Source organism: Clarias gariepinus, chromosome 8, assembly GCF_024256425.1.
Source record: "Clarias gariepinus isolate MV-2021 ecotype Netherlands chromosome 8, CGAR_prim_01v2, whole genome shotgun sequence".
NCBI lineage: Eukaryota > Metazoa > Chordata > Actinopteri > Siluriformes > Clariidae > Clarias > Clarias gariepinus.
Genome location: NC_071107.1, coordinates 6,741,538 through 6,755,956, shown reverse-complemented (window position 1 = coordinate 6,755,956; position 14,419 = coordinate 6,741,538). Strand labels below are relative to the sequence as shown.

The 14,419-nt window shown below is 38.8% G+C and overlaps 1 protein-coding gene across 4 annotated transcripts; it reads left to right on the top strand.

The window, feature by feature from the left end:
• The first annotated feature begins 318 nt into the window (after positions 1-318).
• Positions 319-13,044, top strand: psip1a (PC4 and SFRS1 interacting protein 1a). 4 transcript variants are annotated; one of them, XM_053503032.1, is made up of 18 exons: positions 319-429; positions 862-977; positions 1,636-1,718; positions 1,809-1,885; positions 3,401-3,539; positions 4,535-4,639; positions 5,095-5,193; positions 6,124-6,183; positions 6,291-6,360; positions 6,480-6,564; positions 6,699-6,900; positions 7,190-7,266; positions 8,595-8,647; positions 9,769-9,839; positions 10,062-10,163; positions 10,270-10,471; positions 10,593-10,683; positions 12,328-13,044. In XM_053503032.1, exons 3-18 carry the CDS (start codon positions 1,647-1,649, stop codon positions 12,356-12,358), a joined length of 1,536 nt encoding a protein of 511 aa, XP_053359007.1. In that variant the 5' UTR covers positions 319-429; positions 862-977; positions 1,636-1,646; the 3' UTR covers positions 12,359-13,044. The 4 variants fall into 4 exon arrangements, with proteins under 4 accessions (XP_053359007.1, XP_053359009.1, XP_053359008.1 ...); XM_053503033.1 differs by having other exon boundaries at positions 415-429; positions 883-977; XM_053503034.1 differs by lacking the exon at positions 862-977 and having other exon boundaries at positions 342-429.
• Positions 13,045-14,419: the final 1,375 nt, after the last annotated feature.

Genomic DNA, 14,419 nt, shown 5'->3' with positions numbered 1-14,419 from the left:
AAGGTTTACTAATATCTTGCAATTAATATAATGAAATTCATATATGCTTGGGCTGGGGTTCCTCTGGGTACTCTGGTTTCCTCCCAAGGTCCAAAGACATGCAGATTTGGTTAATTGGCGTTATCAAATTGCCCATAGTGTGAATGCGCGTGTTAATGTTGACCCATGTTGAATGAGGTCCCACTACAGTCGTAATGGAAATAATCACCATTGGCATCCACGGTCCATAGTTGGACTGCAGAGGTTCCTTGATGGATGGAGAGATGTTTTTTTCCCTGTAGTGAGTTAAGTTAGCCACTAGATGGCTGTACTGTAATATTAAACACCAGTCGAAACGCACACAGAAGCAAATCGAGTGTTTTATCATGGCTAAATTCCGAATAACTGCTCCAGAGTGAATATATTAAGTGCACTTGACAGGCAGCAGAAGTGAGTATATATTTTAACTATGTATTGTACAATTTTAAAGGGAATGTAAAGTTATTTAGGATTTAGATATATTTAGTTTTCGAAAATTTGTACGTCACTCATAATTATCGTACTTTTTTATTAGAACAGTAAATACTTCAACGACATCAATATGCAAAGCAAATCACTGAATATTTGTTATGAAAAATAATTGTTAGCCAAAAAGAATTATATGATTTAGGAGCGTAATAACTTCCGGGTTTATTTTCGCGTCCTCAACAGCAATGTTTCCACAGGGGAGACCTTCGCTTAATGTTAGAAAAATATTGATATTTTACTGTCGACAAATAGAGGGTTAAATATCAAATTTGATGAAAAAATACCTTTAACGCTGTGCGATGATTTTGCTGTGAACAAACATAAAATCTTTTTTCTTAAAATAATTATTATGAGGTAATGTCTCCCCCCCGTGAGTTAAACCTGAGTTGGTACGGTCTGATGCTGAGCTGCGCGGGACGAAACAAGGCGCGTGCTGCTTCCCAAGTCTGTGCTGCTCAAATTAACCGCAGGTAAAATTGTTTTAGATTTATCACTGTAGTCATTTATCACTGTGGTCATATTGCATTGACACTAATATTGAATTTAAGTGTTTTTAAGCATAAATCAGCTTTATAGGGCATGCATCATCTGGAAATCTGGCTGTTTTAGGGATCATGCCCCGATAACTATATAGATTATCGAAGATATCATTACTATCAAGAGATGATCATATATAGTTATCGATAAAATCCGTGATGTTTTAAAGTGCATTCACTGCATTTATTGTATTTGGCGGAAAATATGCAATGCAATGTACACGCGAGGTTACTTTTCCCTACCATGCCTAACTTTTTTATGAACTTTTTTTTTGTATTTTTTTTTATGTGTCGCATATTTTCTGTTTAAATGTTTGTTTTAAAAAAATTCTACATTTGTGTCCAAAATTTGAAAAGTATTTATGCACATTTGGAAGGGCAGTTCCATGATGTTCCGCTGAGTGGCGTCGCAGGACAGTGTTGAGCTTTTTAAAAAACATATCTACTGTAAGCATCATTTAAGGTGCATTATGGAGTAAGCGTGTATTACCCAGCATGCACTGTGCAAGTACACCAAGTTAGCATGACTTCTCTGATGACATCACAGTCATGTGACCGTTTCAGGGGTTTTTCTTTTTCTTTCTTTTTCCAGCGTTCTTCACCATGGCTCGAGATTATAAAGCTGGAGACCTGATCTTCGCTAAGATGAAGGGTTATCCTCACTGGCCTGCGCGGGTGAGAACCAACATACCTGAGAATGTTGGTGAGGTCATTGATAACGCGATGGAGACGCCTTTCTAACCTACCTCTTCTCCTTGGTTTCAGATTGATGATGTTCCGGACGGAGCGGTGAAGCCTCCTAATGCTAAATTCCCCATCTTTTTCTTCGGGACTCATGAAACGTAAGCTCTTAGGAATATCTTTTCCTGATACACTGGAGCAGAGGATCACACAGGAATAAGGGTCATAACTTTTGACTTACAAAAAGAATCATGAAAGAAGCTCTCTTTTTAATATACATACATTATTATATAGGAAACAAAATTGGTCAAATCTGCAGTAACATGGTATACATTTACTTCGATATGGAGTTGGTCCCCCTTTTGCAGCTATAACACCTTCCGCACTTCCTGGAAGGCTGCCCACAACATTTTGGAGGTTTCCAAATGGTTTCTGTGTTCCTTGCTTTGTGCACAAAATTGGAAGCATACAGTAAAATTGTCCAGGATGTCTTGGTTTGCTGAGGCATTAAGATTGCCCTTTACTGGGATTTATTAATCTGACTGAAACAGCTTAATTCAATAATTAACCAGTTTGGCCAAATACTTTTTTACATATAGTGTATCTATTTTTTAAATATAATAGAAATACAAGCACAGAGTGTAAAGAAACATGCAAAAAAAATAATAATAATTAAGCGCAAACAGTATTGTGCGCAAGTGTTAAGCCTGCATTCTGATTGTTTGACACTAAATAATATTGTCACTGTACATTTTCTTTGGGATTAATAAAGTATCTTTCTATATATCTAGCCCTCTATCTAAAAAAAACTTAGATGATTCTCCATTAACAGCTTTCCCTCTGCAGCTATTATGAAGATAAATTATGATTCTGACACACACTATCAGGCAAACATTCAGACACACCTACTAATCCAATGATTCTATTTTTATTCTCTGTTTTATCGGAAAAATAAACAAGAAATCTTTCTAAGGACATTTGATTGAGCGACACACTAACGGAATCACTGCTGTAAAGTAAAACTAAACAAATTAATCTGCACTCTACCTTTAAAAAGAATCGCAACAGAGCAGTGTTTCTGTGTAGAGCAGTGAGAGAGTGTGTGTGTGTCTGTGAAGGCAAAAGTAGGAAGGGTCTGTACACACACGCTTACAACATAAAATAAATGCTTGAGGGAGACGGTTACCCACAATTTCGCAGCACAAGGAGAGAAAAACGTTGGCTCAGTTGTGATCATGTGACGCTCGGCATCAAAACAAGTTCGTTTTCCAAGTCAAAATTTATGAAAAATCTTTGCTCATCTTGCGGAACACTCGCAAACCACATTACTCGCAATCCGAGGTTTCACTGTACATGCATTTTTCATTCTCATTTTAATCTTTTATTTTTTCATGTAATAAAATTTGTGTTTAATTTTTTTCTTTTACTTTTTTCTGTCAGTTTTCTCTTTTTCTGTTTTTCTTTCTTTCATTTCTCTCTTTTTTTCTTACTTGCCTTGTTTTATGTTTTACTTTTAAATTGGTCATTTTTCTTCTTTTTTGACTTTTTTTTTTTCTATTTCATTTTTTTTCTCCTCTTTTTTGTGTTCTTTCATCATCACTTTAATCCTTATAAAGTAGGACCAAAAAAATTGTTGTTTTGAATCTTCTTTTTTTTTCCCCCTCTCTTTGTTCCAGGGCGTTCCTCGGTCCTAAAGATATTTTCCCATATTTACCAAACAAAGATAAATACGGAAAACCCAACAAGAGGAAAGGATTTAATGAGGGATTGTGGGAAATCGAGAACAACCCTACAGTGGAGCTGAACGGAGAGAAGGTATGGCGAGGTCTCACCCCTATCTGATCCCAGAGACTCTTACTAACACTAAACGTCATATCACACACTCAGCCATTTCCCTGAGCTGTGCCGCAGTACTGATATTAGCTACTAAATACGCTAGAACCCATGTAGTTTTTTGTTAAAGTGTAATACTAAGTGTAATTACAGTATAAATGTAATATTTTTAGTCATTTCCTAACGAATCTGAGGTAAACGTTATGTGTATAAGTAATTCTGTATTATTTCCACTCACAGTTTTGTGCTAGCTCACTAATCCGCCTCATTCTTTATCCAGCTAAGTTTTTCTCCAGCTAACAATGACATATAAATGATTAACTGTGACTGAATTTAATTATGTAGATATGGTGCTACTTTCACATTTTGTTACTTTATGAGTAAGAAAACCTTGAGGTAAAAAAAACATGCTAACCAAAACATGCTAGGTCTTATGGGAACAATATATCTATCTCTGTTTGGAAATGTTAATGAGAAAGTCACTGTAAATTGTGACAAGATTACATTTTCATTAATGTTAAACAGTGACGTGAATTTCGTGTAACATTTGAAGTTAGCTAGCAAGCTAGCTATGTGCTACAATTGTTTATATTGCAGTTAATAATCACCTCTGTGGGTTCGTTTGTAATGGAAGAAATCAACATTTGCTGAACGACAGTAAAAAAAAAATTTTTATCTGTGATGTAATTAATTACATGTTTAATTGTACATTGGCTATTAGGGGGGGAAAGGGGTCAAGCAACTTGACTAAGTTTGAAATTAAACTAAACTCATATTTCTAACCCTGAATATTAAAAAGCAACAAAGTTAAGTCTCCTAACTCCTACTTGTAAAGTCAGAAAAGTTCCCTCAGCTTTTAGGTCAGCATGTGATGTCAAAATAGCACTTTTATAACTTCAAAAATGGTTTTAAAGCTTAAGGTTTTCAAAGATTCCAGGGTAAAAGAAGCAAGTGATGCGACTCTGTTTTCCGTACAGGTGATGGCGATGGAAGCTGTTTCGGATAAAGAGTCGGACGGCAGCCCCGATGATGAACGAGAGGGGAGCGAAAAAAGTCAGGAGAAGAAGAGGAAGTCCAGTAAAGTTCGTATCGCTCTCTTTTTTCCTCTCTCTCTCTTTCTTTCTCTTTCTTTCACACTCCCTGTGTTTTTTCATCAGAATAACGGAACGCAGGCTCGTCTCACAGCCACCATTTTTTTCATAAACCTAATTAATGATATTGATAGTAGTAATTACATTAGAAGTTAGCGCTTCTTAGTAATCAGAAGGTTATAAGTTTAAATCCCAATACTTTATCATGATCTGTGGTCGATTTGGTTAAATGCATGTGTTAATTATAAATAAATCTAATTAATAAAGCTTCTTTACAAAATCCCAAATGATACTCGATAATCAGGCAACAAGCTGCCGCACGGCTCCCTGGGTAAAGAAAAAATGCCAGCAAGAAACAATCTGGCTCGGACTATACAAGGGCACAAAGGCGCCGGTAGGAGGGCGGGGTTTGATGACCTGGCTTAGGTGTGTTTGGACTCATGCAGGTGGCTGGAGAGGAGGAGGAGGAGGTGGAGGAGGAGGAGGAGGTGGAGGAGGAGGAGGAGGAGGAAGGTGATGGCATGGAGATGTCTCTAGTGGAGGAAGTATGTATTTTTAACCTCTGCATGGGGAGACGGGGGTGTATAGTGGGTACTCGGTGACGGGGGTACTTGTCGGCTACGCACACACACGCCATCATTTGTTCCATAAATCAGAATGTTTCATCGTTCATCCCTTTTCTTCTGTTAGAACCTGGTGTGTGGTTTGCCCTATTTGTTTGCTCTTATTGAGGTGGGTTTTTGGGGGGAATCAGGAAAAAAATGTTTTCTTTGTCTGAAAGAACAGAATATATATTTATATTTATTTGTTGTATTTATTTAACTTTCCAGAATGGGTTGCACAAAAATCTTGGCATTTGATGCTTCACAGTTAATCACATTTTTTATTTCCTTAAAATCTAAAAGATGCAAGTGAAATGCACCCGAAGAGTTTTAGAAGTCAAAGTTAACAGCTCAACTAACTTTAACTTGAAGCAACAAAACCTTTGACCTTTTTTCCCTCCTCTTTTCCGTCTTCCTGACTCCTTTATACACAGTGTTTTAATTGTTTCCTGGTGGTAGCTATTATCGTTTAAATACACAGACTATGTATTTTATGTTCTTCCAAATGTGCAATGTCCGATGTCTTACAGAAAATGTCGTTTTAATTTTATGTCTATATCTGCAAAGGTAAGTTTGAGAATTTGAGATACAGCAAGGTGTCTACCAACTATTGTCTAATACAACGACGCCAGTGTACCTAACAATAGCTGTATCTGACCCGTGATCTCACCATGCACCCCATCATTATTCTGTCTATAACGAATAACTGTTTTATAGTGAAATACAGCAGGTCAGTAATAAATAAATATCATGGTAAATATTACTGTAATTTTACATGTTTATGGAAGTGTCGTATAGGGTGAATGTTGCTACAACCGGTTAGAAATCCAGGTAAGTGACGACATTGTTTTTTGTTTTGTTTTTTCCCCTCAGGACTCACCACTAAAAGACTCGGCAGATCCTGCGAAAGCTAAGAGAGTCTGGAAGAAGAAGGTAAGAGCTACTTGGTCCATTCTGAAGGAAACGTGGCTTCTGTATCTTATTCTGTGAAGGAGGTGTGGCCAATTCTGTGAAAGTAAATATGTTGAATTTGTTTAAAGTTGCACGCTGAAGCCGAGCAGGACTCGGGGGAAGAAGGCGGACCCGCTAGCCACACCTCCAGCCCCGTGGGTACGACCTGATTTATTTACAAACAGATTTTATACCAAGCTGGGGTTTTGTTAACGGAATTATATATTTTTTTAAATGTTTAAGTTAATATTTAACCTGTGTGTTTTTCTCTCTCTCAGCTGTAGAGGCACCAGCTCCCAAACGGAGAGGCAGAAAACCCAACGCGGAAAAACTTATGCTGCTGCAGCAACAGGCCTCACATGGGTGTGTGTGTGTTGTGTGTTGTCTTCAAAACAATTAATTTAAGAAGTAACATGTCTAAAATTTAATCATTTTTATTGCATGCAGATAGTGGTGTGTTCTCTCTCACTCTCTCTCATACACACACACTGTCACAGAGATGCTGGTGGAGACGTAGAGAAGAAGCGCAAGAGAACAGTGGAGGATAAGAGCAGGTCCTCGGATGGAGAGAAGGATCAAACCTCAGAGGGGAAAAAGAAAAAAGAAAAAGATGAAAGTAAAGGAGGGAAGAAGGAGCCAGAAGCCAAGAAGAAGCGCAGTGCCAAGGAGGAAAGCTCATCGGAGTCTGACGAGGATGCGGTAATCACACGCATGTAAACATGCAAACACTAAACAAAAACCTAAACACTTATGCATACATCACATGTAGAATTATGTAGAATAATTCACCCTTTTAAGAAAATCACTCCATAGATTATAATGGGTTCTGTGGAGAGGACACACACTGGGGGCAAGGAGCGCTTTCGGACTCAGTTTTTGAAATACACACACAAACCCTTCTCATATCTATATGCTGCAAAAACACACCGCTGAGTTCCTGAGTTGTCATTGGTCAGGAAGTGCTGATTAATATTTCTCGCTTATGCAGAAGCGAAACCGTAAACGAATGAAGCAAACAACAGAGACAGAAAAAGACGGACGACGTAAACCAGATGAAATAAACGAGTAAGATACTCACATACTTGCTCTCTCTTTTTCTCACTTTCTTTCTTTCTTTGCTAATCTATAAACACACGTTCCTTAGATCTCTGGTTCTGTGTGAGTGCATCTTAGGCTACGTTTACACTGTCAGGTAAATGTGACCCAATTCCGATTTTTTGCTCGTATGTGACACATATCAGATATGTTCTATGTCCGTGTAAACAGGAAAAAAATGCATGCATTCCGATATTTCGAGATCGGTTTCAGGCCTCCTTCATATGTGGAAATAAATCAGATATAAATCAGATAATGTGATTGTCGTGTAAACGGACAGATCGGATTTCCTGAGTCATTGTGTTCTGTACGTCATTAAAACTGCGACTTCTGTGCCTCCGAGTGGCGCAGTGGTAAAGTGCTTGCCCTATCATCCGGGGAGCGCTGGTTCGAAACCCGGGTGATGCTTTTTTCCTCTCACAGCCGAAGGCACAGAGAGAGCTGATTGGCCGAGCTCTCTCAGGGGGGAGGGATGAGAGGTACTTGCGCTCCCACATTAATCACGGCTCTACAGCCAATCAGGGGCGTCTGTGAGCTCACGCACGCGGAAGGAGCGGCTAGCGCTTTCCTCCGAGTGTGTTACTCCGCCCCTAACGGTGTGTGAGCGAGCAGTTCGAAAAAATGCGGTCGGCTCGCATCACATGGTTCGGAGGAAACACGTGATAGCTTTCGCCCTCCCGACTGAGTGGTAGTAGTAGCCTTAATGTGGGAGCCTCCTAGTGACTGGGAGGAATTGGCTACACGACTAGATTGGGGAGAAAATCGGGGAAAAAGAATTGGACAGGACTAAATAAAAAAAAGAAAAAAAAACTGCGACTTCTTCGCACGACCTGCTCTTCTTCCTCTGCGAACTTTGCATATATCGCAGAGTGTCAAGCATACTTCACCTTCGTCTATCTTGGCTAGTGTGGAGCGCAAGAAGCAATGTTTCAGATGGTATGGCAAGTGTAAACACGTGTATCGGATATGAGTCATAGTTGAAAGACGGTCAAAAAAAATCAGATATAGGCAACAAATCAGAATTGGGCATCGAGACCTGCAGTGTAAACGTAGCCTTAGTGTGTGTTAATTCCATTAGGAATTTTGTTCTATGTGGAAAATCTCATTTGTTTTCAGGTTTTATGCATTTCTACAATGTTTTGTATTTAGTTAAATTTTGATTCCCGTTATTATTATTATTATTTTTTTATTTTTTTTACTGTGTTACCGAATTCAAGTTTGTGTGTGTGAATGATTTGAATGGTTCATAAGATTGCTTAGGTGTATCCTTCATTTGCTTTTCCTTTACATTTCTGCAGGTTGGGAAAAGAGGAAGGGAAAAAAGAGGAAAGAAAAGGAGAGAAGAAAAAGGGTGAGCTGAACCTGAGGTGCAGAGGATTTGACATGTTTAAAAAAACATTTGAACGAGTGTAGCAACACTACCCCTCAGTCCTCGATAATCTGGAAAAAACTGTTTTGTTTCTGTTTTTTTTTTTTTTTTTTTTTTGAGTTAAGAGGATCCATTTGGTACCTGTGCTCAACCACTTTGACCCCGTACACCTAGCTCACTCGTTTTTGGTCCGATTGGAAACGAGACACGGCATGTCGGAAGGCACAAAAAAAACTCTACTACTTTGGTAATCGTATCGATCACGAACAAATCATGTCGATCAAAAATAATTTACCCCTTTAGAAATCACTCCATAGATTATAATGGGGTGTGCCGTTGGCTTTAAAGTGAAAGCTGGTTACATTCTCTGTGCCTGTGAGCTTCTTGCGCAGAGGGGAGTGGCGGCTGCACCAAGTGATCCAAGCCACGCCCCCTTCGACTCCTACACACCTTCGCTGATATCACAAGCAGTAAACACACTCATCTTTGTAACTGTACAGACCAGTTTAGCTTTGACACCATTGTGACACCTAATGCACAACTTCTCCAGGAATTGTATCTAGTTTATTAATATTATTATTAATAATTATTTTGTTATGTTTAGATTTATTTACTTTATTATAGATTAAATTATATTTATTGTGCTGATCGTTCATCCAGTTTAAAATGTTGTGATATACACTTTAATCATCCATGAGGGGAAAGAAAGACGGGCGTTTTTACAGTTTATGGTTTAATTACATTTATAATAATAATCATGTATTTAATCACTTTCTAAGTGACATTACCGTTAACGGTATTTGTTAATTCAACAATTGAAAGTTTGCTAAGTTACACAAAATCATTGACCAATTGAATTTTTTTTACGTTAATGAGCATGTTCAAGTCTGTTAATATCAGAAGGTTTGTAACAGAATTCTGCGTCCGAGCGAGTAATTTAGAAGTAAAATGATTTTGAGGATGAAGGATTATTATTTTCATGTTATTGCGTCAAACACACGCACACCAAGACACCAAGCTCCTCATGTGTAGCAGAATTGATTGCTGTATTAAATATAATTGTACGTATTTATTTGTTAACTCTGTGGCGTTTCTCTCTACAGAAGTGTCGACAGAGTCACGACTGCATAGGCTACACGGCGAGATTAAAATCTCACTGAAAATCAACAACCCGGTGAGTCGGGCGCATTAACTAAACACTTGCACGCATAATATAGTAAGTTTATTACTCGGAATCCTCCAGGATGTTGTATTATCATAAAGGGCATGTTTTTAAGGAGTCGCTCATTTTGCTTTATAAACAATGTGTGTTTGGCGTTCAGTGCTGCAGCCGTGTTTTACAGTGTGTTATACTGTACTGTTTGTGTGTTGGATTTAACATATGGATGTGTTTCAGGATGTGAAGAAGTGTCTGGTGGCTCTGGACGAGCTGAGCTCACTACAGCTCACCACTCAGCACCTCCAGAAACACAGGGAGCTCATCGCCACACTCAAGAAGGTAAGAGAGCGTGTGCACACACATGTATACACACACACTGAGTCTTAAACCATGCCTGTCTGGCTCACTTTTCTCGTCCCGGTTGTCATGGAAACGGTGTGTGCAGATCCGCAGGTTCAAGGCGAGTCAGGACGTGATGGACAAAGCCACCATGCTATATCATAAATTTAAGACCATGTTCCTGGTGGGAGAGGGAGAGACGCTGATCAGTCAGGTCATCAACAAGTCTCTGGCTGAGCAGCGGCAGTTCGAGGACGCCAAGAAGGGGGCGCTGAAAAGAGTCGAGCAAAGCAAGGAACCCGGCACAGGTCAAAAGAATCTCATCATATAACCTAAATATATCACATGCACATCTGCATGTCCGAGTCCTCACACCTCATTCTGTGGGTGACAAGGAGCTCTGCATTGTGTGTGTTTGTGTGTCTGCAGATAACAGAGCTGTGAATGGAGACTCTAGTCCCGAAGATAAGACCACTGAGACGGAGATGGAAAGGACTGAGGAACCAGCAGAACAGAACAGGTGGAATTTTTGCTGTCAATCTCACACAGATACAACACACATGTATATTAATACATACGCTAACATACCCACCCCCTTTCGTTACTGTGGTCTGACTGATCTAAAGGATGCTGGACATTAAGATATTCCATGAAATGCATGGAAAATAAATTAAATCAACAGAGATTCAGATGGTAATTATAATTTAACATGCAAACATATGTATAACATTGCAGTTTTTCTGTAATCCTGCAGGGGGTGTGCTCTAAACTATTCACACGTTACCAGGCAGTACAGCATCCTGTGTGGTCAAAGTGAAATATTTGTTAAAAGTTGTAATGCAAGCTGACAATATATATTTATATATGGATACTTATAAATTGCAATACAGAATCAGAAAACTAATTAAATCAACTCCTGCGTATCGTGGTCATATCGTATCGGTTGGTCCTGGAGATTTCCATACCAAAATATTACACAAATCTACATGAAATCCAGTGGATTTATTGCCATATCTTTAGCCATGAAATAAGATCCAGGTTATCAGCCTTGATTTTGTCAATAAAGTTTGTTTTTTCCCCCTATTTTAAGCCAATACAATTTAAACCTTGGATTGCAAGCACGATTTGTTTAAGAAGCATGCTTGCATATCAAAACACTCATATGTCAAAGCGGATTTCCCCCATAAAAAATAATGGAACCTCAGATGATTCATTCCACAATCCAAAATATTCATACAAAAATAATAAATGCAAAATATAAAGTAAAACAAATTAACCTTGTTGATGTAAGACAAGAGGGGAGAGTGTGTAGGACGACTTTCACACACACGCGCGCACACATACTAACAGAATCAGAAAAAGTCTTTAACAAAGAAACTCTCTAATGACACTTGCTTCTGCCTACTTTTTTAATTTTTTGCCTACGAATTTTGTGGAAATCTGACGTTGCATTGTCGTTAAATAGATTCAACTTTTGCATTTCTACAGCCTTGTTAACCTTTTTTTTTTCACGAGGGCCGTTGATGCATTACAGTTACTGAAGAACAGACACTACACTTGGACAAACATTAAATGCTTTACGCGCACACGCGTGGTAACAGTGTTATAGGTAATAGTTCATTCGTGCACGGATGTTATACTATACTTTATAAGTGACACACGCACACTGAGACTGAGAATGGGAGACGATTACCAGCAAACTCACATCATGAGAGAAGAACCATTGGCACAGTGGTAATCATGTAACGCTTGGCAGACGAACAATAATTCTTCGGCAAGAAGTACAATAATTACAAGCAGAAAGGGGTCATATTGTCACCTAGTAGAGAGGAGTCCAATCCCCCTGCCATGCTGGTGTACCAGGACAAGGTTGTGTACAAGGACAGTAGTCCAGCCACATGTCCTCATAAAGCTTTAACCACAGCTCCACTTTACTGTGCTTGGACACGAAGTGTGTTCGAGCTTCTTCACTATTTACTGTGAAGCTTTGTTGAGTTTATTTACTGCGATGCTTTTCTCAGCAAAGCCAACTCTACTTTTGAAGACGTTAACCTATGTGTGAATGGAGTGACCACGTGCGAGGATGAAGTGTGACGCTTGAAGCTCTGTTAACCTAGTTCTTTAAGTGTTCTAACATCTTGTGTGTGTGTGTGTGTTCTGACAGTGTGATGAATCCAGCAGAAGAATCTGTCTAATGATGATGCACCGCTGATGATGGTGATGATGGTACACCATGGTGTGAGTGTGTGTCATCAGCACTAAGAAACAGGCGTGGCCTTTACACTTTCTCAGTTTTGTCCTCATCAGAACCCAAGGCTCTTCCCTTGTCTTAGTGATTTCCAGAATCAGAATTCCGGATTTTTTTTTTGTTTGTTTGTTTTTTCATTTGTTAATCTCTATACATACAAATGTTTTAGTCCTAGTTTTAGCTACACCTCCTGATCCAAAGCTTTTCAATATTTTAACAGTCAGAAGGAATTTATAATTATTCTCACTCGCATTTTATTTTAATTTCTTTTTTTAAACACGTATCTCCGGAATGGCTGAGATAAGGATCTGGGAATCTGTGTGGTTCATAGCGTTCCTCAGACTCTCCCCACTCTAACCTGGCTGAGTGTGAAAGAAAGTGGGAGATTAGCAGCTGTTAGCCGTCACTAGTGCAGTTTCACTGTGTGTGTGGGTGTGTGCGTTTGTCCTTTCTGTATGAATATAGAGGTATATTTTTTATACAGAAACACTTCTTTTTGTCTCTGCCCGGTGCGAGTATGTGTGTGTATGTATGTGAGCCTCTCGGGGTGTTAATGTAAATAAGAGTACTGTATTTTTGTGTCTGTTCTACAAACTACAACTTTAAGGCCTTTAATAAAGTAGTGTTTTGTTATCTTTGGCTTTACCGTCTCTGGTTTATTTTCTAGCCGGTACTGAAACAACACGAGCTGCAGACGAGACTGTGAGAGATTATTTGCTGCTGGATTCTAATTAGTCAGAGGATGTTGGATTTTTTGCTTTTATTACGGATTTTAATGTTCTTGTTTCTATAGCAACAGTTCATTGGCTAATCAACAAATTGTCTTGGAGATGTTTCTTGATGGAGTTTATTTAAATAAATAAACAAACAATAAAATCGAGAAAACTTGTTTCACTTCACCTTTAATCTCACTAAAACACTTGATCAGATTATTTTTGCATTGACACCTAAACATGTAACGATGTGTGCTTGAAACATTCCACAAACCTCTTTAGAATTTCTTAAATATTACAGAAGGAAGACAAAGTCATGTTGACGTGGTCACTGAAAGTCCACACTGATATATGATTTGCCTTCGTGTCATTAGCGAGGATGCTCACCACATTGTGTATTTTTGTGTGTTTGCTAAACATCTGTGGTACCTCTTTATTTTGAATGAAATGGCCTGACATTATTATGAGGGTTGTTCAAGTCAAACCAGGACTTGAAATTTTACATTTCTGGTGAATTAAGGTTTTTAAAGTGTCACCAAACAAGTGACCACTTGCGGAAGAGACGCATCTGTCTGTGGGAACTGTGCACAAAATCATTCACCAACACCACTTGTGCATTACAGGAACTCATCACAAGAAGTTCCTGGGGGGCCAGGGTTTTAGATGTGAATCAGACACCCAGTCCAGTCATGAAGTTCTGAGAAAGGACTGGGAAAGATGTGAGGTCTGAGAAAACTGTCTAGCTTGATAGAATCCAAGCAATTGTGAAACTCTGGAATACAAGTTTTAGCAGGGGATTATATAGAGAAATCGAGTTTTTACTCTCATTTTACAAACAAGAGTCCTGCTTTGACTTGAGCACTGCTTGTAATTGGCATACATTTACCCATGGTTGTGAAGTTGTAGTGATGCAAGATGGTAAATATTGTCAGAAATTTTTTTTTTATGAAAATGGTAATATCCTTAACTTCTAACTGGGATCTAAATATGAATTGTTTCCTTACCAACTTCTACAAACCTCCAAGCCTCTGTATGCACATGAAATATATTTATCCTCAAATATTACATCGCAGAAATCAGAAAAAGGCCAAATTGCAGATTTGTATTAGAGACTGATCAGGAAACCGTACATAGAGCACAATTCCCATATCAGAAACAACCTAGAAGTCCTGGACCTGATCTGACTCCCTTAGTATTGACGAGGGGCACAGAGGTGTTTTTCTTCTATATGCAGCTCAATAAAGACCTGATTTAACATGGAACTCAGCGGCAATCATCTGGCGACCAGGCGTCAC

Excerpts from the sequence above, each read along its gene's own strand:
- psip1a (XM_053503032.1), top strand. The coding sequence starts at position 1,647 with ATGGCTCGAGATTATAAAGCTGGAGACCTGATCTTCGCTAAGATGAAG. Across the intron at positions 1,719-1,808 it reads ATCCTCACTGGCCTGCGCGG|ATTGATGATGTTCCGGACGG; the intron begins GTGAGAACCAAC and ends CCTTGGTTTCAG. Across the intron at positions 3,540-4,534 it reads TGGAGCTGAACGGAGAGAAG|GTGATGGCGATGGAAGCTGT; the intron begins GTATGGCGAGGT and ends TTTTCCGTACAG.